Genomic DNA, 23,918 nt, shown 5'->3' with positions numbered 1-23,918 from the left:
GCTTTTGATGATCTAAGAACTCTCTCTAACCAAAGGTCATGAAGATTTTTCTCCCATGTGTTCTTCAAAACACTTTATAGTTTTATGCTTAACATTCAAGTTGATGAACTATTTTGTGTTAACTTTTGTATGAAGTATGAGCTGTAGGTTGAAGTTCACTTTTTTTGCAAATGAATGTACTATTGTACTAGCACCATTTGTTGAAAAGACTATCTTTTCTCCACTACCTCTGCACCTTTGTGAAAAGCCAATTGCCTATATTTGTGAGAATCTATTTCTGAACTCTCTATTTTATTCCACTGGCTAAAATAAATTTAAAAGGAATAAACCCACAAAGGAAGGACAAAGTACAAGCATACCTTGTTTCACTGCACTTCGCAGATACTGTGTGTTTTACAAATTGAAGGTTTCTGGCAACCCTCTATTGAGCGAGTCTATAGGCACCATTTCCCAACGCATTTGCTCACTTCGTGTCTCTGTGTCACAGTTTGGTTAGTCTCACGATATTTCAAGCGTTTCCATTATTATCATATCTGTTTCGGTGATCTGTGATCAGTGATGTTTGATGTTACAGTTGTGACTGTCTCAGGGTGCCACAAACCATGCCCATATAAGACGGTGAACTCAACTGATTGTTGAAATGACAACAAAGGATTTAGAACATTACATGAACTTAGCTGATAAAGCAGTGGGAGGGTTTGAGAGGACTGACTCCAATTTTGAAAGAGGTTCTACTGTGAGTAAAACGCTATCAAACAACATCACCTGCGACAGACAAATCATTCGTGAAAGGAAGAGTCAATCACTGTGGCAAACTTCATTGTTGTCTTATTTTAAGAAATTGCCACGCCCCACCCCCTGCCTTCAGCAAACACCCCCCCCCCACCTCCCCGCAATCAGTCAGCAGCCATCAACATCAAGGCACGACCCTCCACCGGCCAAAAGATTACAACTCACTGAAGGCTCAGATGACAGCATTTTGTAGCACTAAAGCATTTTTTAATTAAGGTATGCAGATTTTTTTTAGACATAATGCTATTGCTATTATACACTTAATAGTATAGTGTAGCCATAACTTTTATACGCACTGGGAAACCAAAACAGTCATGTGACTCACTTTATTGAGATATTCACTTTATTGCAGTGGTTTGGAAATGAACCTGCAATATCTCCGAGGTATACCTGGATAAGAGAGATGACAGCAACTAAGTTTTGTAAGCTAAAAAGCCAATGACTACACGGTTATTAGAATGTCTGAAATTAAAAAGACTGACCATGCCAAGTGTTAATAAGGATGTGAAGCAAGTGGAACTTTTATACACTGCTGGTAGGACTGTAAAATGGTATAACCACTTTAGAAAACAGCTTGGCAGTTTCTATGAAAATTAAACATATTTACTACATGACCCAGCCATTCCGTTCTTAGTTCTCCAGGAGGCATGGAAGTATACGTCCACACAAAAACATGCATACAAATGTTCATGCCAGCTTCATCCATAACAGCTAAAAACCAGGAACAAAACAAAGCAAATGTGCTCTATCCATATAATGGACTACTACTCAGCAATGAACTGCTAATATAGGCAAAAACAGGGCTGAATCTCAAAATAATTACACTGAGTGAAAGACAGACAAAAAAGAGTACAACCTGCGTGATTCCATTTATACAAAACTCTAGCAAATGCAAACGAATCTACAGTGACAGAGAGTAGATTAGTGGTTGCCGAGGAACGGGGAGGGACAGAAAGAGAGGTTACAAAGAGGTTGAGGAACTTCTGGGGATGAGGAATATGCTCATCGTCTTGACTGTGGTGATGGCTTCGTGGTGCACACAGAGGTCAGATTGTACAGAGGCGGCTGACAGGTGAAGCAAGACGAGGACTGAGAACTGACCATTTAACTCAGCAACGTGGTGGCCATCTGTGACCCTGAGGAGCAGTTTTGGTGGAGCAAGAGGGATGCAGGCTTGACTGGAACGTGTTCATGAGAGAACAAGAGAAAGGGATTCAAGACAGTGAGTACAGACAACTCTTTCCAGGCATGCTGTTTACAGGGTTAGGGTTACAGGAATGGGACCTATATGCAGTTTACTGTATGTCAATTAGAGCTCAGTAAACCAGTTTTTTTTTTTTTTAAGCAGATGGACAAATAACTGACTTAGCAAACCTGAGCTAGTTGACCTTGGTGCTGGCAGTGAAGAAAAAGAAGCAATCCTCTCACGGTCCACAAATACAACCCCAGAAGATTCAAGAACTAGCAGTGCCGGGCACCTCTAGGAGAGTAGAGGAAGGTAGGGCTACAAACAGTCAACACACAGGCAGACGTTTAGAGGTTTATCCCTTGAAGAGAGTTAAACATAGGGTCTCTGGACAGGGGGACACCAGACACAGTTGAGGCAAGGGCATAGTTCTCGAAACGGGGAATAAGCAGAAGTTCACAGATTGAATGCTGAGACCCCCCAGCCTACCCGCCTCCTACAATGCTGGCAGCCAGGCAGGAGATTAGAAGTTCTCTAGCAACTAAGATCCCATAAAGAGCAAAGATCTAAAAATACTGACATGGGGGTTTCTCCACATGGCCCAGATAGATCACTTTACAATGGAAACCACAGACAAAGAGCCTCATCCAAACATACAAAGCTACTAATCAGCTTTTGAGCAACCCACTCTTGAAAGTCAACAGCGGACAAAAGATCACCAAATATTTGAAGAAAACATCTAACGTATTATACCCAGGTTAAAACAAAAGAAAAGAAAGCATCCTGGAGTAAACAGACTACTCAGGAAGAACTCTTAAGACTATACATACATATATACACCAGGTATATCCCCAGAGAAATAAAATGTATGACAAGAAATAAAAATACTCAACAGATGAGAAAATAAAGCTGAGGAAATGTCTTAGGAAGTGCGGGGGGGAGAGAAAAGAAAAAAAAGACAGAGAGAAAGAACTGGAAAACTGAAGAGAAAAAAAAAAGAAGAAAATCAGAGGAAAAGTCTAACACCAAATGATAGGCCTTGCAGAAAAAGAAGAGAAAACAGAGGGAAGAAAAATCACTAACAAAATAATTTCAAGAAAATTTCTGAGGACTGAAAGATATGAGTCTCCAGCCTGAAAAGGCCTGCAGGCACTCTGCACAATGATGAAACACATCCACACCACGGCGCAGCATCATGAAATTCCAGAATTCTTCAGACAAAGAATTCAAAACAGGGAGGAAAAAACAGTAAGATCAGGGATCAGAATGGCTTCTGACTCACCAACAGCAACTTCGGAAGGTGGAAGGCAAAGGAATATTCTATAGACTACTATACACAGTCGGCGAACCAATCAATTGTGATGATAGAGTAAAGGTACTTTCAGACAATCAAGGTCTAAAAAAGTTTCCCTCTCGTGCATCCTTCCTCAGCAAGCTATTAGAGGGTGTGCTTCACCAAAATAAGGGAATAAGCCAAGAAAGATCCTGACAAGGAGATTCACACAAGTGGGAAGTGAAGGTAATCCCTAGGATGGTGGTGCAGGGAGATCCCAGCATGACGGCCAGGCACCGGAGAAGGGTAACAGTCCAGATTAGAGCAGGTCAAAAGGTTCTGGGAGACGGGGCTTCCCTGGTGGCACAGTGGTTAAGAATCCGTCTGCCAATGCAGGAGACACAGGTTCGAGCCCTGGTCCAGGAAGATCCCACATGCCGCGGAGCAACTAAGCCCGTGCGCCACAACTACTGAAGCCTGTGCTCTAGAGCCCACGAGCCACAACTACTGAGGCCGTGTGCCACAACTACTGAAGCCCGTGCGCCTAGAGCCCATGCTCCTCAACAAGAGAAGCCACCGCGATGAGAAGCCCATGCACCGCAACAAAGAGTAGCCCCCGCTCGCCGCAACTAAAGAAAGCCCACGTGCAGCAACGAAGACCCAACACAGCCATAAATAAATAAATACAATTTTTAAAAAAAAAGGTTCTGGGAGAGACTTCTTTAGGAAGGTAAGCTGGCGGAAGAGCTGATGCAACTGATTATCTTGAGGGGAGATTTAGACAACTAGAGAAAAGTTCGGGCTTGAATTACAGCATAGAAAACAAAATAAACAAAAAAGTAACAGTTATTAACTCTAGAAAACAAAATGATGTGTGGGAAAGGAAAAGTAATCACGGCATATATACTACACGGCTCAGCTGTGAACAGTGTTTACACAGACATAATAATGTAAACACTGACTACTGATCTAACCAAATTACAATATAACCAGGAAGGGACAGAAAGTGTGCATGAGTGTAGTAGGAACAAGGGCTAAATCCTCATTTTCATAATGAGGAGTCAATAAATAATGCCTAAAACTGAAAAATCTAGTAGAAATGAAACATGTCAATTAGAGATATGGAGATAAATTCATTAATTCAAAAAATAATAATAATAATTTAAAATATGATTGTTGCTTTAGGAGAGTGGGTTATGTATGGCAAGGTAGTGGAGTGTACAGTCAGCAGACACTAGTTTTCATAACAAGCTCTGTAGAATTATTTGACTCTTTAAATTGTATACATGTTTAACTTGGATAAAAATGTAAAAGAGAGGAAAAAAGTCCAGAGTAAACAGAAAAGCTGGTGGAGATAGGGATACTTCTAAGAACTAAAGTGAATATAAAACAAAAGCAAAAGAACTTTAAATGTACATAATATACTCTAAGTATATTAATTATATAGAAAAGGAACACTCAGAAAACAAAAGATCTTTTAGAGATTAAAAATATGATTGCAAAAAAAAAAAAGAACTAGGAAATCAAACTCAAAATTTTTCTGAACACAGACACAGAAAATCACAGAAAGATGGAACATGTCAGAGAAAAAACAACACTAATCCAGTTTAATACCTAAAAGAGAGCAGAGATGATGGAGGGAAGGAAATTAGCAGAGAAATATTAGAAGAGATTTTCCCAAAACTGAAAGACCACACAATCTTCAGATTAAAAGGGCCCAGTAAGTACTCAACACAATTAATAATAAAGGACCCATACCTAGACATAGCTTCGGGCAATTTCAGAAAACCAAGAATAAACAGAAGATCCCAAACATTTCCAGAGAACAAAAACAAGTCACCTACAAAGGAATGAGACTCAAACCAGCAACCACCTTCTCTTGGACAACATCTGGATGACAGAAGACAATAGCGCACGTGGAAGGCTGAACAATGGTCCCCAAAGACGTCCACATGCCATTCTAATCCCCAGAACCTGTGAATACATTACTTTACAAGGCAAAAGGACTTCGCAGGTGTGATTAAGTTAAGGATCTGCGATGGGGAGAGGATCCTGAGTTAGCCAGGTGGGCCCAATGTAAACAGGAAGTCCTTACGAGAGAGGTGATAGGGTCAGAGTCAGAAAAGGAACACTTGGTGTGATGGGATTGCTGGTTTTGAAGATGGAAAAGAGCCATGAGCCAAGGAATGCAGGCAGCCTCGAGAAGCTGGAAAAAGCAAGGAAACAGATGCTCCCCCAGAGTCTCTGGAAGGAGCACAGCCCTGCTGACACCTGGGTTTTAGGATTTTCTAGCCTCCAGAACTGTGAGACAATAAAGTTCTGCTGTTTTAAGCCACCAAGTTTGTGGTAATTTGTTGTAGTAACAATAGGAAACTGGGACTTCCCTGGAGGTCCAGTGGGTAAGACTCCAAAGCTCCCAATGCAGGGGACCCGAGTTCAATCCCTGGTTGGGGAACTAGATCCTGCATGCATGCCGCAACTAACAGTTCGCATGCCGCAACTAAAGATCCTGCATGCTCCAACTAAGACCCAGTGCAGCCAAAATAATAAATAATTAATTAAATATTAAAAACAAAAAACAATAGGAAACTAATACAGGGCAGTACCTTCAAGTTCTAAGCGAAGGTAATTTTCAACCCAGAAATTTATACCCAATCCATGAAGAATATATTGATATCAATGACAAATGAGGCAGAGCATTTTTAAATCTGCAAAAAATCAGATCATTTACTCCCCATCCATGTTTGGCACCAAATTGACAAACTGAGATACAGGAAGAGCCAGAACACAGCTCCACCCTAGAAGAGCAAGGAAAGGAAGTCCCAGGAGGACCCAGTGCGCTAGACCCAGAGAACAATCCACTCAAACTGGGAGAATGTAAGAGGAGAGACCGCATGATTTAAAGTTTGGGGGAAGAAGGATTGAGATGATAAAACTGAGCCATCAGGGGAAAAGAAGAAAATATAGAGACCTAGCAAAAAAATGACATAATAGATAAACAGTCCAAATGTGAATCAAAAAACAAAAACAACAAAAGAAAAAGAAAAAAAGAAACACAAAAAAGTAAAAAGAAAAAAAAAATGTGAAGCAAACTAAAATACAGCATGATTTTAAGCAACTGATGGAGGTTTATAAAAAATCTACTTGAACTAGGAACTAGGAACTTGTACTGAACTAGGAACATACTCCTACAGACAGGCCTCTGAACACACAGGAAAGAAAAAGTAATTTTCCAGTCCCTCCCTGCCCTGGTATTATACCCTTTTTTTTTTTTTTTTTTTTTTTAAACATCTTTATTGAAGTATAATTGCCTTACAATGGTGTGTTAGCTTATACCCTTATTTACATGATAATAACACACTGTAAATGCAGTTGACTGGTTTTCAACTCCCAGAGTCAACATATGGATAGAGCACGGGAATCTTGGTTGCAGTTGCAGGGCAGAATGTAAAAATGTAGTGGAAGAAGAATGGAATGACTACCTCATATCTTTTCCTCCAGATTTCTACCACCTTCCTTCCTTACTCCTCATTCGCAATTTATGACCTTGGTTTCTAGTTCAAAGAAAATAGAACAATCAAAAGAGAACTTTCAGAGACTCCTACCTATCTGTGTCTACTCGTATACTGTCTTCCCACCTGTCACTATGATTAAACTGTCCCCACTATCAAAGGCCACCGTTCTCGTGCCCTAGTCCCATCTCACATACCTCCTCAAGGACATTGCTACAGATATCCCCCCACATCATCATCAATTCCCCCTCTGTTGCATCACTCTTATCAACATACAAACATGCTGTGATTGCTCCCATCTCAAAAACAAAACACTTCTCTCGACTCCACATCCTTCTCCATCTAACCTCCCATTTCTCTGCTCCCCTCTAAAGTAACATTCCTACAAAGAGCTGTCTATACTCACTATCTCAGATCCCTTTTTCCCGTCCTCTCACAAACCCATCCCAGTCAAGCCTGCAGCCCTCCCACCCCACCAAAACTGCTCTTCAAGGTAGAGGATGGCCACCATGTTGCTAAATGAAATGGTCACTGCTCAGTCTTCGTCTTCACCTGTCAGTAGCATTCTCATCTTTCATACCAGAGGATAAAGAAATCAAGAAATAGAGATCTAAACAAATTATTTCAAATTATAAAAGGAAAACGAAATGAGACTGAAAGTAAGGCAAAGGACTGTTGTCTTCCTGAATGCTTCTGTACTATTTATCATATTCATGTATAATTTTAATAAAGTGATTTAAGAATAAGTGTTAAGACACAAATAACAATAATAGAGTAGCATCTTTTTGCAGTGGTCAGGTTCTAAAGTCTGAGCATAAAGCAAAAATCAAGTTCTCACAAAACTGCTTTAAAAATCCCAAAAATTGCCCAGAAAGTACAGCACCACAGTCTCTGTGCAGGTTCAACATGGTCAGTTTCTCCCCTCCAACACTACAGCCGCTTCGTCGATTAAACACAAGATGATTGGGCTTCCCTGGTGGCGCAGTGGTTGAGAGTCTGCCTGCCAATGCAGGGGACACGGGTTCGAGTCCTGGTCTGGGAGGATCCCACGTGCCGCGGAGCAGCTGGGCCCGTGAGCCACAACTACTGAGCCTGCGCGTCTGGAGCCTGTTCTCCGCAACAAGAGAGGCCGCGATGGTGAGAGGCCCGCGCACCGCGATGAAGAGTGGCCCCCGCTTGCCGCAACTAGAGGAAGCCCTCGCACAGAAACGAAGACCCAACACAGCCAAAAATAAATAACTAAATAAAATAAAAAAATTAAAAAAAAAAAAAAAAAAAACACAAGATGATTACATTTGGGGACCGTGCTGGACAAAGACTGCAGGCTGTGACTGTAACCACTAGATTCACAGTCTGTCTGACGCGGTGCTCACCGGAGAGGCGCCCGGAACAAAGAGGAACTACGGCAGCCGCAGACTCCACCTGCCACCATGCTTACTCCAGGGCACGAGCACACTGAGAAAGATGGCAGGCAGAATCACTGGCACTACTTAAGCTGTTTCTCTCTCCCTCTTTTTCTTTTGGCCAGGCATATATGGTTAAAGGTGAGTTCATAAAATGTCCATATAAAGAGACTCCAAAATACACTGATGTGTATGACTTCACTGTGAATCCAGCGGATAGGGCAATCCTACTACATATGTTACTACTACTACGACGACCATGATGACGACTACTACTTACTACTAGTACTACCTACTACTACTACTGCCTACTACTAGTACTACTACAAGTCCGGGTTGCTTCCTTATTTAACTCATCACAATTAAAGAGTGTTTCAGGCCTGAAGACAACCTTAATTCCCAAGAAACCCAAAAGAATAAAACAGATGTTCTGATGAGATTGGCTGCAGTAGTTTTCAAGCTTCCACAGCTCCGTGAGCCATCTAGGGCTCATCTTTTCAGGGTGGGTGAAAGAATCTGACACTCTCCTCCTGGGTCCCCCACTCGGTTGCTTTGGAAAAGCACTTGCTCTGTTGACCCCACTTTACTTTCTACATAGTATAAATGCCTAATTAACCACGTTGGACAAATTAGGTAGTAGCTCAATAGGGACCAAAAGTCTTCCTACATAGAACTCATTCTCTAAGAAACAGACCAAACATAGCATAGATTTCAAAGCTAAGTCAAGAGGTATTATGTAAATATCAAACAGAAAGTTATCAAGAAATGATTGCCTTCATTTCTCACCTACAGTTTAGGAAAAATAAGAGGATCAGTAATACTCTGTGGTGGCACGAGTCCAGGAAAACAGCTGTTACAGATGAGAATTAAATGGTTATAATTCTTCTAAGGGCCAACTTGGCAGTATCTTCCAAAAGCCTTAAAAAAGAAACAAAATGAATAATCTTTAAAATGCTTAAAGGAAAAGGGGCTTCCCTGGTGGCACAGTAGTTAAGAATCCACCTGCCAACACAGGGGACACAGGTTTGAGCCCTGGTCTGGGAAGATCCCACACGCTGCAGAGCAACTAATCCCGTGCGCCACAACTACTGAGCCTGCGCTCTAGAGCCCGCAAGCCACAACTACTGAGACTGTGGGCCACAATTACTGAAGCCTGCGTGCCTAGAGCCCGTGCTCTGCAACAAGAGAAGCCACTGCAATGAGAAGTCCGCACACCACAACAAAGAGCAGCCCCCGCTCACTGCAACCAGAGAAAGCCTGTGTGAAGCAAAGAAGACCCAACACAGCCAAAAATAAATAAAATAAATAAATGTATTAAAAAAATGCTTAAAGGAGAATAAAACTGTCAACCCAGATCCCTATATCTAGCAAAAATAATCCTGTAAGAATGAAGGAGAAATAAAGACATGTTCAGATAAAGGAAAAAGAAAAAAGAATTCATCATCAACAAACCTAAACAGAAAATGCTAAAAGAATTTCTCGTGGCTGAAGGGAAATAACACATGGACATCTAAATCTTTAGGAAGGAATAAAGAGCACTTTCATTTAAAAAAAAAAAAAACAAAAGAAACAAAAGTACAATCCCTTTGTCCCAGCAATCGAATTTCCAGGAATGTAGATCTGTGCTATCCAAATCAGTATCCACTAGTCACATGTGGCTACTGAGGACTCGAAATGTGGTTAGCCCAAATCAAGATGAACTGTAAATGTAGAATACACTCTGGATTTCAAAGACTTGACATGAAAAAATATACATAAGACATCTCATTAGTATTTAAATATTGACTATATGTTAAACTTATATTTGTTATATACTGCATTAAGTAAAATATGTTACAAAAATTAATTTTACCTGTTTCTTTTTACAATTTTCTAAAAATTTGATTACTAGGAAATTTAAAATTCGTATGTGACTTGAACTATATTTATATTGGACAGTGCTACTTTTAGGCAAAATGCTCGAATATGTATGTACAAGAGTGTTTATCAAAGCATGCTTTATAAAAGTGAAAGGCTGAAATAAACCTGAGTATCCATCAATACAGATTGGCTAAATAAACTGCAGTAAATCAATAAAATGGAATATTCTGTAGCCACTGAAAATGCTGACGTACATCTAAATATACTGACATGAAATACGTTAAGTAGAAAAAAATAAGCTTACAAAATAGGACATATTTGTAAGATTCCATGTTTGTTTAAAAAAGTGTGTGTGTGTATGTGTGTGTAAACACAGAAAAAGGTCTGAAAGGATATTCATCAAAATGACAACTGTTGGTTACCTCTGGGTAGTAAGACTACAGGTAATCCTTATTTTCTTCTTTATGCTCTTATGTATTTTCTGAATTTCTGAAGTAGGCATGACATGATTTTATAATTAGAACAGTAAAGCTATTTTAAAAAATAATAGCCATCAGCTGAAACAAAAAGATCAATCTTCCTCACACCATCTTGGCTAGATGAAGTCTACACTAATGAGTCCTTAATCCTGCACAATGCTACACTTGGAGAAGCTTGCAAGTGCCTTCGTCCCAAGCAATACTTAAACCTAGCCCAAGTAATTATGAATATTTCAGGGTTCTACAGATCATTTGTGAGAACTCTGTCATGAACCCACAAAGCGTTAATCGAGAGAACACTGAAATAGATGTTCATGGATTTGTCACCTAAGGCAACTAAGTAATTAACAAAGGGGAATTTCGCTGACAATATTGGTTGCCTATGGGATAGGGGACTGGGTGGCAGGGGTACGGGGGGGGGGGGAAGGAGGATTTTCTCTACAGAGTCATTAGCATCTTTTGAATTTTGAGCCATGTGAATACACTGCCTACTTAAAAATAAATAAAATTTAAAAAACAAAACATAAACATTATCTATCAAGATTCCGATTGCCATGACTTACTCAAAATTTTAAAAGTTGTTCTTTAAGTTGTCTATTAGTGCTGTGGTCAAATTGGCATTAAAATTTTTAGTCCATTCAAGTCAAAATAGTTGAGGGGCTGGGGGAAGGGCCACAGAGGGATGAGAGGGTGAACTCGAACTAGAAATGGGAAGATGGGGGCGGGGGGGTGGGGCGCAAGCAAAACGTAACTTCTTAATAGTGGAATTTGTGTTTATATTCTTAAGCAAGTAAAAAATTTCAACACTTCCTCTATATTTATATTACATTATACTGTGCTCTTGGGGAGTTTTTGCTTATAGGAAATATCAAAATGTCAACCATTGTTTCTATTAAAGGTCTTTAATGATATTGCATTTTAGACCTATAATGAAACATGGTGCTCACTGAAATCTGTACTGCATCTCATTAAATACATTAATAACATGCATTTCACTAAAAGGTCAACTTATTATGGCTGAAGTTTGGCTTTCCTTTAATCATTTCATTTAAAGTTATAGAGCAAACTCTGAAAAGACAATAGAGAGCGCCTGTTACAGGAATGCTCCCTCCATTCCCCCTCCATTCAAACCAGTTACGCTTATTAAGAAATCACTGTTAAGTGTTTTTGTGTGGGATGATATTGTGATTTTTTTTTTAAATGCTTTTCTCTTAGAGATCCATGCTGATTTACTGATAAAATGATAGGATGTCTGGTGTTTGCTTCAAAATAAAGCAGAAGTAGGGGGTGAGTTAGTATAAGTAGATGAAATAAGATACGCCGTGACTTGATAAGTGTTTAGCTGGTAAAGGTATATGGGTTCACTATACAATTCTCTCTACTTTTATATAGGTTTGATATATTCCATTATGAAAAGTTTTAAACAACTCATGCTGAGGTTTCCTTAAATAACATGCCTTTTTCCTTATACATTGCTGCTACCAACATAAAAGAACCGCCTCCTAATGCTACAGAAGTTTTTAAAAGAAAATCAGAGAGGAAAAAGCTAACCTCTTTAGAGGAATGGTTTTGTGCATGGAAAATCCCTTAATTTTGCTAAGGTTACTTCATGACTTACCACTTATGCAACTACTAAAATATCAAAAAATGCCTCTGAAATTATTTCACATCGAGAGGTATAATCACCAACATGTAATATCAGGGTGATTTGGGGACTAAGTGTGTTGGGGAAGAAAGGAGATATTTGTTTAGTTTCTGAAAAGTAGAGCTTAAGGTGCTTAGGGTACAAAGGCATGCTGCTCAGGACTTGACTGTGGCTGAAATACAGCTGGAAGTCTGCTCTGTTCTAGAGGCTACTGTTAGGACTATGAGAGTAAATGACAGAGACAAGGAGAGAAATTCTGCCAAGAAAACACAGCCTGAGAACAGGATCTTAAATGCAGTGAAACTGACACTGAGAGGATAAAAGAGGAGTTAGAAAAGCAGGAGAACCCACACATCACATGCAGTAGCGCCAAAACCTAAGGGAAAAATTTCAAGGAGAGGTTGAAAGCTTCAGGGAGGCAGCAGCTGCGTCTGGCAATAAGGAAACCTCTGATCACCTTCTCACAGTCATAGAGGCCAAAGCTGAATCGTAAGTATTACAGTAGAATATAACACTACTGGGCTTCCCTGGTGGTGCAGTGGTTGAGAATCCGCCTGCCAATGCAGGGGACACGGGTGCGAGCCCTGGTCCGGGAAGATCCCACATGCCGTGAAGCAACTAAGCCCGTGCGCCACAACTACTGAGCCTGCGCTCTAGAGCCCGCGAGCCACAACTACTGAGCCCACGTGCCACAACTACTGAAGCCCACATGGCACAACTACTGAAGCCCACGAGTCACAACTACTGAGCCTGTATGCCACAACTACTGAAGCCCACATGCCTAGAGCCCGTGCTCCGCAATGAGAAGCCTGTGCACCACAACGAAGAGTAGCCCCTGCTCAACACAACTAGAGGAAGCCCGCGCACAGCAATGAAGACCCAACGCAGCCAAAAGTAAACAAATAAATTTATTTAAAAATAATAATAATAATAATAAAAGAATATAACACTACCCATTTTCCAAAACAAATGGTTAATTTAAATTATATAGGGAATTTGAACACTAACAAAAAGTCAAAAAACACTGGAGACAGTGGGGACGATGGTTAGTTACAGTGAGGACCGTCATTCACAGGGCTGAACACTGCCAAATGCCTCTTTCCGCAGAAGAAGAGAATGCATGTACTTAACATTTGTGGTGTGCAGTGTGCCAGACACTGTGCTAATGCTTTATATCGATTACATCCTTTAATCTTCACAATCATATTATCCCCACCTTACTGTGAAGTTAAGTAACTTGTTCCAGGTCATTCAGCTAATCCACTGCTGAGATGGAATCTAAACCCAGGCAGTCTGACCTTACTGTAAGACCAACCAAACTGAAAAGAGATTTAATTAAAGAAAGTTAGTTCCAGTGTTTGTTTTGGGGTCAGTACAAATTCAGCCTATGTGCCACACCAGCTGTATAACATAGTATAAACTGTTCATCCACCGTAACGTAACCAAGAAGTTTTTCTTAAACTCTGTTCACCAAGATAGGGAAATACACAACATATTATATCATATTGTCATAAAGGTAGAAACAAGAATTACCTACCCTTCAGATGCATAGAAATTCTGGTAACCAGAAAACGCTCCTAGATAACTAATAAGGACCTACTGTATAGCACAGGGAACTCTACTCAATACTCAATTCCACAATGGCCTATGTGGGAAAAGAATCTAAAAAAGAGTGGATATATGTATAACTGATTCACTTTGCTGTACACCTGAAACTAACACAACATTGTAAATGAACTATACTCCAATAAAAATTTCAAAAAAAAGAAAACTCTCCACCCTCCCACCTTAGAATATGTGATACCAAATAAACATTCCTTTCTTCTCCCTCTTCCGCTGCAACCCATCTCGTCGGATTAGGAGACATCTGTCAGATTAACTGGAATTCATCAATGAGGCAAAGAAGCAATTGGTTAAGTACAAAAAGAGACAGATTAAAGAGATTGGGGAATTCCCTGGAGGTCCAGTGGTTAAGGCACAGTGCTCCCAATGCAGGGGACGTGGGTTCGATCCCTGGTGGGGGAACTAAGATCCTACATGCCACGGTCAAAAAATAAAAAAATAAAATAAAATAAAAATTTTTTTTAAAGTGTTTAAAAAGATCGGAACTGTTGCAAAATAAAAGTTAAATAACATTAAAACAGCTAAAAAAACTGAACTGTATCCAAGAGTAAGAATGCATCCCTTATACAGAGCACTGACTAACCCTTAAAATATCTACACTTTGAGATGAATCCCCAAAAAAGCAGGGGCAGGGTTGGCTCAAGCAAGAAGAGTAATGAGTAACAAAATGGAAAAGGCCTTATTGTGAAACATTTAAGACATTTAATCTAGAGTAGTCTAGGTCTCATTCCAAAGGCATACCGGAAATCAGGGCACTAGGGCATTAAAAATAGCAGAGAAGTGCTCCAAAAATCTCAAAAATGCTGAAAACCACCAAGCTATCATTTATTTGAGGGAGGCAGCGGGGAAGAGCTGGAGGAGGGGTTACAAAAGACCCACCCTCACAGTATCTGCAGGGTTCCTGACTTCAAGTGTGTCAAGACACACAATCTAAAGACTGGCCCTGGGCTTCCCTGGTGGCGCAGTGGTTGAGAATCCGCCTGCCAATGCAGGGGACACGGGTTCGAGCCCTGGTCTGGGAGGATCCCACATGCCGTGGAGCAACTAGGCCCGTGAGCCACAACTACTGAGCCTGCGCGTCTGGAGCCTGTACTCCACAACAAGAGAGGCCACGATAGTGAGCGGCCCCCGCTTGCCGCAACTATAGAAAGCCCTAGCACAGAAACGAAGACCCAGCATAGCAATCAATCAATCAATCAATCAATCTTTAAAAAAAAAAAAAGACTGGCCCTTGGGAAGTAATTCCTAATTAAACCAAGCAGTCCCCGCCAAGAAAGGTTCACGCAATTCCTTACCCTAGAAATCCTACCCATTTATCTTAAATGGTTTAAGGTGATTCTACCAAGAGGCAGACGCCAAATCAGACTGATGTCCTCCTCAGGCCCCTTCTCAGGCTAACTCCACGATATTATAAAAACAAGTTTGAGGGCTTCCCTGGTGGCGCAGTGGTTAAGAATCCGCCTGCCAATGCAGGGGACATGGGTTCGAGCCCTGGTCCGGGAAGATCCCACATGCCGCAGAGCGACTAGGCCTGTGCACCACAACTACTGAGTCTGCACTCTAGAGCCCGTGACCCACAACTACTGAGCCCACGTGCCACAACTACTGAAGCCCACGCGCCGAGAGCAGCCCGTGCTCCGCAAGGAGAGAAGCCACCGCAATGAGAAGCCTGTGCACCGTAACCAAGAGTAGCCCCTGCACGCCACAACTGAGAAAGCCCGCGCGCAGCAAAGAAGAACCAACGCAGACAAAAAATAAATAAATAAAATAAATTAAAAAAACAAAAAAACAAGTTTGAAAGAGCAAATGACAACACTAAGTCTCGGCGTGCAAGTAAGGGACGGAGAGTCCAGCCTCCGTGCGCTCACCCCACATCTCTCTCCTCGGCCCCAGTCCTCTGGTGCCACTGGGCACCCAGGAGGCAGCGTGGTGCAGAAGGCAGCCCCTAGATCGTAAGGCAGAAAAGCTGGAGGCAGCTGTCTCTGCCGTGCATGATCGAGCTCTGCAACTTTGGGCAACTCATTCTCTTTGGGCTTTGGCTCTCTCCTCTGTAAAATGAGGGGGTTGGGAGCCAAATAATTGCTAAATTCCTTTGCTCTTCTAAAATTCTTGGACTTTACAGCCCAGCAATTCTCTTTCACAACTTTTTCCTCCCTCTGCGGTCACCATCCTTCATCACCCTCCGTAACCCAAAGGGAGACAGGAGTAAGGTCATCTCAGCATGTTGTTCTAGAAACCACCCAACAAAGAAAGGCATCCTTTAAGCACGTGATATACAAGTTAAACGAACTGAGGTTAGTCATTCACTGTCTCCCTTTCGTTCTGTGCCAGTGGTTTTTCCCTGAGCACTAAAGTAGTAGCTCAGAAAGCCAAGAGGAGGGGAAGGGGAAAGTGAGAGCAGGGCTGGAAAAAAGAGGAAAAGACATGACTCAAGCATCCAACCTGTTTTGATCAAAGTTGCCTTCATTTGATAAGAGAATTATACTGCTATTTTTTTTTTAAGTTGAAAATCACTATTTTATACCATATTATGACTAAAGCCAAGTCTTTTCAACTCCGTGGTGCTGTGAACACAATCCCAGTATATCCCAATGATCCCCAGTGGTTCTAAGCATCCCAATACGGGATAAGTATCCTTACTGTTTTTTAAGGCGCTGGCAAATTCTGGGCCACCTTTGTCCTTGAAAATAGGGAAAACATCTGGTTGAGGAAGCTGATTGGTGGTCAGCAGAGCTTTTTGTAGCTTTATCCTTCCTTCCAAGAGCTGGTCCCACAGTGCTGAGAAAGAAAAAAGAATTCCATTCTTCAGTTAATAAAATCTTCCTGCGGCAGGGAGAGGGGGAGGGAATGGAAATCAAAGCAGTCCCTAAGCAGCATGGCTTTATCAGCTTCAAGCCATGGAAACTATTTATTACAGGAAAGAAATCCAGTGTCTGGATGCAAACTGACTTGCTACATGAGAGAGAGAATGCTACGGCCCAACGAGAGGAGACGACGCTCTTCTCTTCAACCTTCCACAGCTGCCAGAAGTACTAGAGCAGAACCAGCAAAGCAGCTGAGTGAAGCAACAGCAGGCCAAGCGCAGGGGAACGGCACTTTGGGCCTCTAGGTAAGTGGGGCACGTCACCAACTAACTGGAAGGACACAGGAGAGAGCAAACAGCCACAAACAAACAAAAAGGAGATCAAATGTGGACACTCAAAACAAGCAAACAGCAAGCCGTGTACAAACCTATCTGGTTCTTCACAGCTTGGCCTTTCTCCACTTCCTCGGAAACTCTGACCTCGGAGAAGGTCATCACCACCCCGTCGTCCTCACTGGTCCTGTCTTCAGCCTTGTCTTCCTCACTCTCACCTTCGAAGTCTTCCTCACCATCCCCTTCTTCCATACCACTCTCCCGCTCTTCATCTTCCTCCTCCTCCTCACTGCTACCGAGGCCCTCCATTCCCTCGGTAAATTTTTCAAAGTCACTGATGCTCTGGACACTGAAGCCCGACGCCTTCCTGGAGTGGCCTCTGCTCCTCTTTTTCCAGGCCAGGCTACTGTCACCATCACCACACTCCTGCTCCTCAGCGCTCATGGCGTCCTCCCCCGATTCCTCCAGGCCCAGACCCTCTGAATCTCCATCTCCAGACCCTTCCTCATCAGATATTTCTTTATCTGAACAAGGGAGGGAAGAAGGAAAAAAAAAAAAAAGTTATCTTAAAACAAATACTAGGCCATATCTTTCATCTTAACTAAAGGATCATGACACGTATCCAAAAAAAAAAGTATTACTGTATTCAATGCAACTCAACAAATATTTATTACACATCTACTATCTCTAAAATGTTAAGGGAGAAACAAAAATGAATAAAACATGGGTCCTATGGGATTTCCCTGGCGGTCCAGTGGTTAAGACTCCACGCTTCCAATGGAGGGGGCTCAGGTTCGATCCCTGGTTGGGGAACTAAGATCCTGCATGCCACACGGCACGGCCAAAAAAAAATAAACAAACAAACAAAAAAACAAAAAACATGGGTCCTATCCTACTGAAAGGCTCTAGTGGGAAAGACAGACCCATAAAAACTATAATACAGAGAAGAATTAAAAGCACTTTGACAAAGTTTTGGTAATCAAGAGGAGGAAGAGATTTTAACTGTGGAGCAAGTGAATTTAAGCAAGGTTATAAGGAAAAGGCAGCCTTTGATCTGGACCTTGAAAAATGGTCAGATTTCATCTGGTGTGAGGGAATACTGGTTTTCCCAAACCTGCATCTGAAAAAATAGAGTTTATCACTAACTGTCCCAAATGCACAATCTCTATCACCCTAGTGATGCTTATTAAACACTTATTAAGCACCTATTATGAACCAGCCATGGAATAAAACTAGAGACTGACAAACAGAATGTAATATCTGTGGGGACGGATTCACAGTCTGCTAGGAGTGGTAGATATGCATAACCAATAACTACATTACAATATCATTAGTACAGTGTATAGAGAAGGGTGAGAGATGGCTTCATGTGAAGGACACATTATAGTTTTACTTATTAAGCATAAGTAACAGGTCATCAGACAGAGAAGAGGGAAGGAAAGGAAAAGCAGCAGATGCAAAGGTCCAGCACACAAAAGTGCACTGGGGTACAGAATGCTGGGATATGAGCCCAGAGAGTTGCTCAGGGACCAAATCAGGAGGGGTCTTGTCTTCCAAGGGAAGGAGTCTGAACTTGATCCTTCAGTAAATGGAATATTAGTTATGGCTCCTGATTTTACTTATGCTTGCGGTATCCTGATACTTACAGGTCTTTAATGATTATCCAATCTCTTCCATGGTAGAACACAGGAAGCATAATCATACAGGGACCTGTTACCAACAACTTTCTTCATAAAATAAAGATTTTTATGAAAACATGATGTCTTAAGTACTTCTTTAAGTAACAATATATAAACTCAAGACAGAGAAGGCTGTCAAAAACATATATGTACAGAAACTAAGTGCCAAATAGTAAAGAGAAATAATCCTTTAAGTTCTTTAAATGTATGCCATTTCTCAAATAAGAAATATTCACAGAGTAGTAGTTTAAAGTATAGATCTTAGAGTCAGACTGCCTTATTTGAGTTCCAGCCTGCACTTACTAGATATATGACCTTGAGCAAGTTACTTAACCAATGTGCCCCTCAATTTCCTTATCTGTAAAATGGGGATAAACAGTACCAACCTCACAGGGCTGTTGGGAGGATTAAATGAGATAATACATGTAATGATACGGTGGTAACATTTTCTGAGGACTTACTATGTACCAGGCTTTTAGAATTTAAAGGACTTACCACAGTGCCTGACACATGGTGAGAGCTCAATAAATATTATATTGGTCCCAGGACTGGTCAGTTTATCATTCTCTAAGCAAAGAATACGAAATGAGCTTATCATCTGGGATCCCCAAGGACTGTACCAGGGACTAAATCATGGATATCACAGCATGAGTGATTGTTTCTTTTATATGATCTGTGGATTCTCAACATGGTCCCTCTGACTTCTCTAAAGGAAAACAAACAGCATCCACTCAATAATCACCATATCCTGCCCCCTTCTTCCACTCTGTGAAACTCACAGTCTTTAAAACTATAAGCTCACATCCTCCTAATTGTTGCAGGGAACAGGGAAGGATTATGAAATTTTTACAGTGGCCAAAAATGAGTGTCACAAATTAATATTATCCAGTGACTCGATGCAAGACTTGACAAACCAAAGGAAAAGGGCCAAAATCCATGAGCAGCATGCCCACCAGACACAATGCTTTTTCAACACATAGCCCTCTCCGAAATCCAAATATGCAAGGCCTTTTCTCTCACTCCATTTTAGGGTGAGCCATTAGTGCAAACATTAGGAGTATAGCAACTTAATAGCTCCAGACTTCAGACTCCTTACAAAGTGAAATTCAGTACTTCAAAGGGCCCTTTCTAATGCCAAATCAGTGGTCTCTCCTAAGACAGTAAGTGGGGCATCCGGACTAGTTCTGCAGAGAGCATCAAAAAAAAAAAAAAAAAAAAAAAATTTAACCCCCAAAAAATCAGGAAAGAAAGAGTACCGTGGAAATACGTCTACTCACCAGATGAACCTGGCAGAGTCTGCTCCCAATGGTCTTCCTTCCAAGCTCTTCTAGAGGTGGTCTTGCCAGAATACCTCTTGTCTGTGTCCAAGAGGGAGGCTGATGCCAGCTTTCTAATGCTACCCACCGCCAGGAAATCACCTTCCCCATCTTCCCCTTCATCAAACCTGTCAATCACTCTGGCAGCAGTGGCTGTCGGGGGAGGGGGAAAAGTAATGAGAATCTTCTGGTTAGAACAAACTTTAATGGCAACCCTGTTCAGCCCTCTGAATTCACGCTTGAACGTCCTCTACAAAATCCCCACCAACTTCCAAGAACAGGGACCTCATCACCTCCCAAGGCAGACCACTTGCTACCTTGCTGCTGTTCCTGTACAGAAAGCTGACTCTCTGCATCTACTAGAAGGATATATTTCCAGGCCTTGGATCATAGAAAACTAGTCTAATCCCTCTTCCATGTGTGACAGTCAGCTCAAATATTTTAAGTCAGCCATCATCATGTTCTATCCCACTCCAGCCCATCCCTCAGGGAGTTTTTTTTTTTTTCTTTTGCTTATCCTGGCTAAACAGCCCCAGTTCCCTCAACTAATTATTCCTAAGAAACGGTCCAGCACTCACATTTATCCCTCCGTATTCTCCCTTCCTCACACTTCTCTGACTCAAGCCTAAAGGAGGATTACTCCCAACTAGACCTTGAACATCAGCTTACAGATCAGAAATATCATTCGTCAGCCGCTAAGCAAGTGTGCTGAAGCCTGAAAAGGCTTAAACGGCACCATGGTAGCCTACTTCTTCCTTCATCCTCCAAGTAGGTTCTCAGGGACAGGCAGAGTTTTTTTTTTAAAAAGGATGAGACTTTTTCTTCTCATTTCTAACACAATGCCAGTAAGGGCATCCTGAAAGATAACTTCCAACCTGCTACCAGACTCTGGTTGCCTGCAACAGCACTGGATCAACAGTTAACCCAAGCCTGAGTCGTCCGGACGCTCCGCCCACCCGAGCACCAAATCTAGAACGCACGTCCGAAGGATCCCGAAGCCCTCCTCCCCAGCCCCGGGGGCCACCCTCCCGGGAAGCAGTTTTCCTCTGCGCCAGGGGAAGGAGAGTAGGCTAGGCGGCGAGGCCCAGCTGCCGGCCCCTCACACGCCGCCCGGGTCCGCACTGGGCCCGGCCCACGGCTCCGCACGTGGCCTTGCCCCCATCAGGCCTCACCCTCCTCCGGGTCGGCCTCAGGATCCGCCTCGCGCGGTCGCGGGTTCAACAACTGTTCCAGCTGCAGCGCTAGAGGCTGCGGCCCCGCCATTGTCACCAGGTCTCGCCCTGCGCCGCACTACTGAATGTCGCTCTCCCCCTTCCGAGTCCTCTCGCCCAGAGACTGCGCCCCAGCACAACCAGGGACGCCCGGAGCCGTGCACCCAGCTCCGGGCCGGCAACTTCCGGGAGGCTCCCGGGAGGGGGCGGGGCTTGCGTCACTACGGGCGTTGCTAGGATGAAGGCGGAAGCGCCCGGAAGGCTGACGCGTGTGCGCGTGCGCGTGAGCCGAGGGGGTGTGTTGGGCAGCGCGGGAGCGCGCAAGGGCACGGCACCGCCGCTGGCCCCGAGACGAGACAACCTTGCGAGCAGCCTGTGTCCTCTTGTATAAAGTATGTCTCAAGCTTTGTCCAAGATTTGCTTAGAAATAAAGTGTGACCCGTGGTGGCTGATTTGGGAAGGAGGAGGAGTAAAGGGTAAGCGTCTCGAGGCTTACGTGTGCTTTAGGGCACGCACAGACTGGGACCAAAAGAAGGTTTGGCATTTCACAATTTGGAGGAGTCTGGGGCCGGGCACACGCCTCTGGCCCCGCGATGGCCACGATTTGGAAATCGTGCCTCAGGGATGGGCATGTGTAAGTGTGCGGTTCACTACTGGCATTTTTATTAATAGGAATTAGCAAGCGCTATAGCTGTGCGTAAATAAAGATTGATTCTGTAGCTTCTGCAAGTAGCCTTGTCTGTGCAGGGAAAAGGGATGGAGTGGGGATTACTCTACTGCACACCCATCGGTATTGATATCCTTGCTGTTCAAGGATGAGGGCATACTCAGACACTTGAAAGCAGTGCACAGATGCGGGAAAACTCAGGTCTACAGTTAGAGGGGCGCAGGTAGACTCAAAATATAAAGACCCAATAGGATCAATTTAACTGCACCCAGGCACATAGAAAAATACAATCCCTTTATATGCTCTTTCCTTCATCGAGCATTCCCTGACTGCCCGCTATGTGGCAGGCACTGCTAAATGAGATACAAAGATGAGTAAGTTAGATTCTCTTCCGGCAGTGATCAGCCTAGGGGGGCAGACAAACATGTAAACAGAAACTGCAAAAAGGGATGATCAGGGGAGTAGAAAGTGGTCTATCCTTCCAGTATCTGTTTGAGGTCACCTGTAAAGACCTAGAAGCCCCTAAACGGACACTGCCTCAAATGGATCCAGAAAACAGGGTCAGGGGTGCCCTGTGCCCTTCCTGGGAACAGCCCAGGCTGGTTGGATCCCACAGTTGAACAGCCTGAGGAACCCTCAGTTCTCCAGTGTCTCCTGTGGAACCCAAGGGACATGAGGGTCCCTGACTTCCCTAGTCTTCATACGCGCCCCCAGCGTCAAGAGCAACAAGAGACCACTTGTCCCATGTCCCCTTCCTAGGTGGCGGCAGGAAGCCCTCAGGGTAGATGCCCACAGACAAGGGAAGGGAAAGCACTCCAGACTAGGATGGTGGCACCCTAGGCAAGGAACTGAGGCAAAGAAAACTGCTTTTTACCACCTGCAATAGAATTCAGTCGAAAACAGCTTTAAAACAAAAACAAAACAAAACAAACCATATCCCCTGTAATTGCAGTCTGGTGCCTGCGTCTGGGGCCTCCAGAGTAAAAGCATGCTCCACAGACTGGGACAGCCATGGCCCCGGGCTTTGAAGGACAAAAATGTTTCCCTCACCCCACATTTAGGAAACTACCTCCCCTGGTCCTCTTCCCTTCCTATTTGGGACACTAATAAGGCTTAGGAACCTGACCTTAGGGTAAAGAAAGGGGAGAAAAGGAGCCGGGAGGTGAGGCAAGGCAGAGAGCACCTCTAGCTGTCATGCAAACAGGACACTGCTGGATAATTCTGGGCAGAAAATGCCTGCTTCCCTACTCTTCTGTCTCTGTCCAGGCACCTACTGACTTGGGAAGCCTTTTGAGGAAGAAATCAAGACCACCCTACTCCTGTTGCACACATCCCAGGGCCCCCAAAATGCTTCCCTGGCTTTCTCACCCCATCCTGAGAGTAGGGAGGGGACTCTAGGAGTGGAGGAAAGAAGAAAGAGTTCTAGGACTTAAGATGCAGCTCAGAGATGTGGAGGCACGAGGCAGCAACCTCCTAAATCCCCTCTCTGGGGGGTCCTCCCTACTTGATTCTAGTTTCTTGAGAAGGGAGGAGGGGTTTCCTGATGGGAGTGGGAGTGGAGATGGAAGGTGGACTATGGGAGGGGCTATTTCAAAAACTCTACCTCTTAGAAGAAATGTAAACCCTGACTGCCCCTGTGATGTGAGCAGATGAGATGAGGAGGGGGAAGGGAATAAATGCGAGCATGCTCCGAAAAGAACAGTCCTCTCCAGAGAAGGTCAGAGGGTCTCCCAGTTCACGGTCCCTCTGCCTGCTGCCTAAGGGCTGCAAAGTGGCACACAGATGTAGGAAGAGTAGAGGATAGGCAGGGGTGACATTGGATACCACCCCCCCTCATTGTCCCAATCTCCTGTCTGTTCAGGTGACCAGGAGTTTCAAGAGTTTAGGGAAACCATGTTCTTACCTTTCTCCCTTCTCAGATACTATCAAGGGTCCCAGGCCCCTGCCAATGCCTGTCCTGGCTCTTCACACGTCGCCCTCCCCCACCTTGTCTAGCCCTAAAGCAGTTCCCACTTTTCCCCATCCTGGAAAAGAGAGTTGGGTGAGCTATGCCCCCCTCGTCCAGGGCAGATGGCAGCTCCCAGTCGCCGGAACCCTGAGGGCAGGTGGCTAGAGGCACAGAGGTGGCAGCTTTAA

At 43.3% G+C, this 23,918-nt stretch overlaps 1 protein-coding gene across 3 annotated transcripts in view; it reads right to left on the bottom strand.

The window, feature by feature from the left end:
• The window catches only part of AATF (apoptosis antagonizing transcription factor), a 103,282-nt gene extending 81,955 nt beyond the window's left edge, over positions 1-21,327 (bottom strand). For 2 of the 3 annotated variants that reach the window (XM_082373955.1, XM_082373956.1), the window contains exons 1-4: positions 21,077-21,326; positions 19,866-20,057; positions 17,005-17,433; positions 16,414-16,551 (exon numbers count right to left, since the gene is read on the bottom strand). In XM_082373955.1, coding sequence (XP_082230081.1) covers positions 16,414-16,551; positions 17,005-17,433; positions 19,866-20,057; positions 21,077-21,167 — 850 coding nt within the window. In that variant the 5' untranslated portion in view covers positions 21,168-21,326. Of the gene's footprint in view, positions 1-16,413; positions 16,552-17,004; positions 17,434-19,865; positions 20,058-21,076 lie in introns of all 3 variants that reach the window. The other variant, XM_082373957.1, reaches the window with a different exon arrangement.
• Positions 21,328-23,918: the final 2,591 nt, after the last annotated feature.

Source organism: Balaenoptera borealis (genome assembly GCF_965194805.1).
Source record: "Balaenoptera borealis genome assembly, chromosome: 20".
Classification (NCBI taxonomy): domain Eukaryota; kingdom Metazoa; phylum Chordata; class Mammalia; order Artiodactyla; family Balaenopteridae; genus Balaenoptera; species Balaenoptera borealis.
The sequence above is the reverse complement of the archived record's forward strand: the minus strand, read 5'-3'. Positions and strand labels throughout refer to the sequence as shown.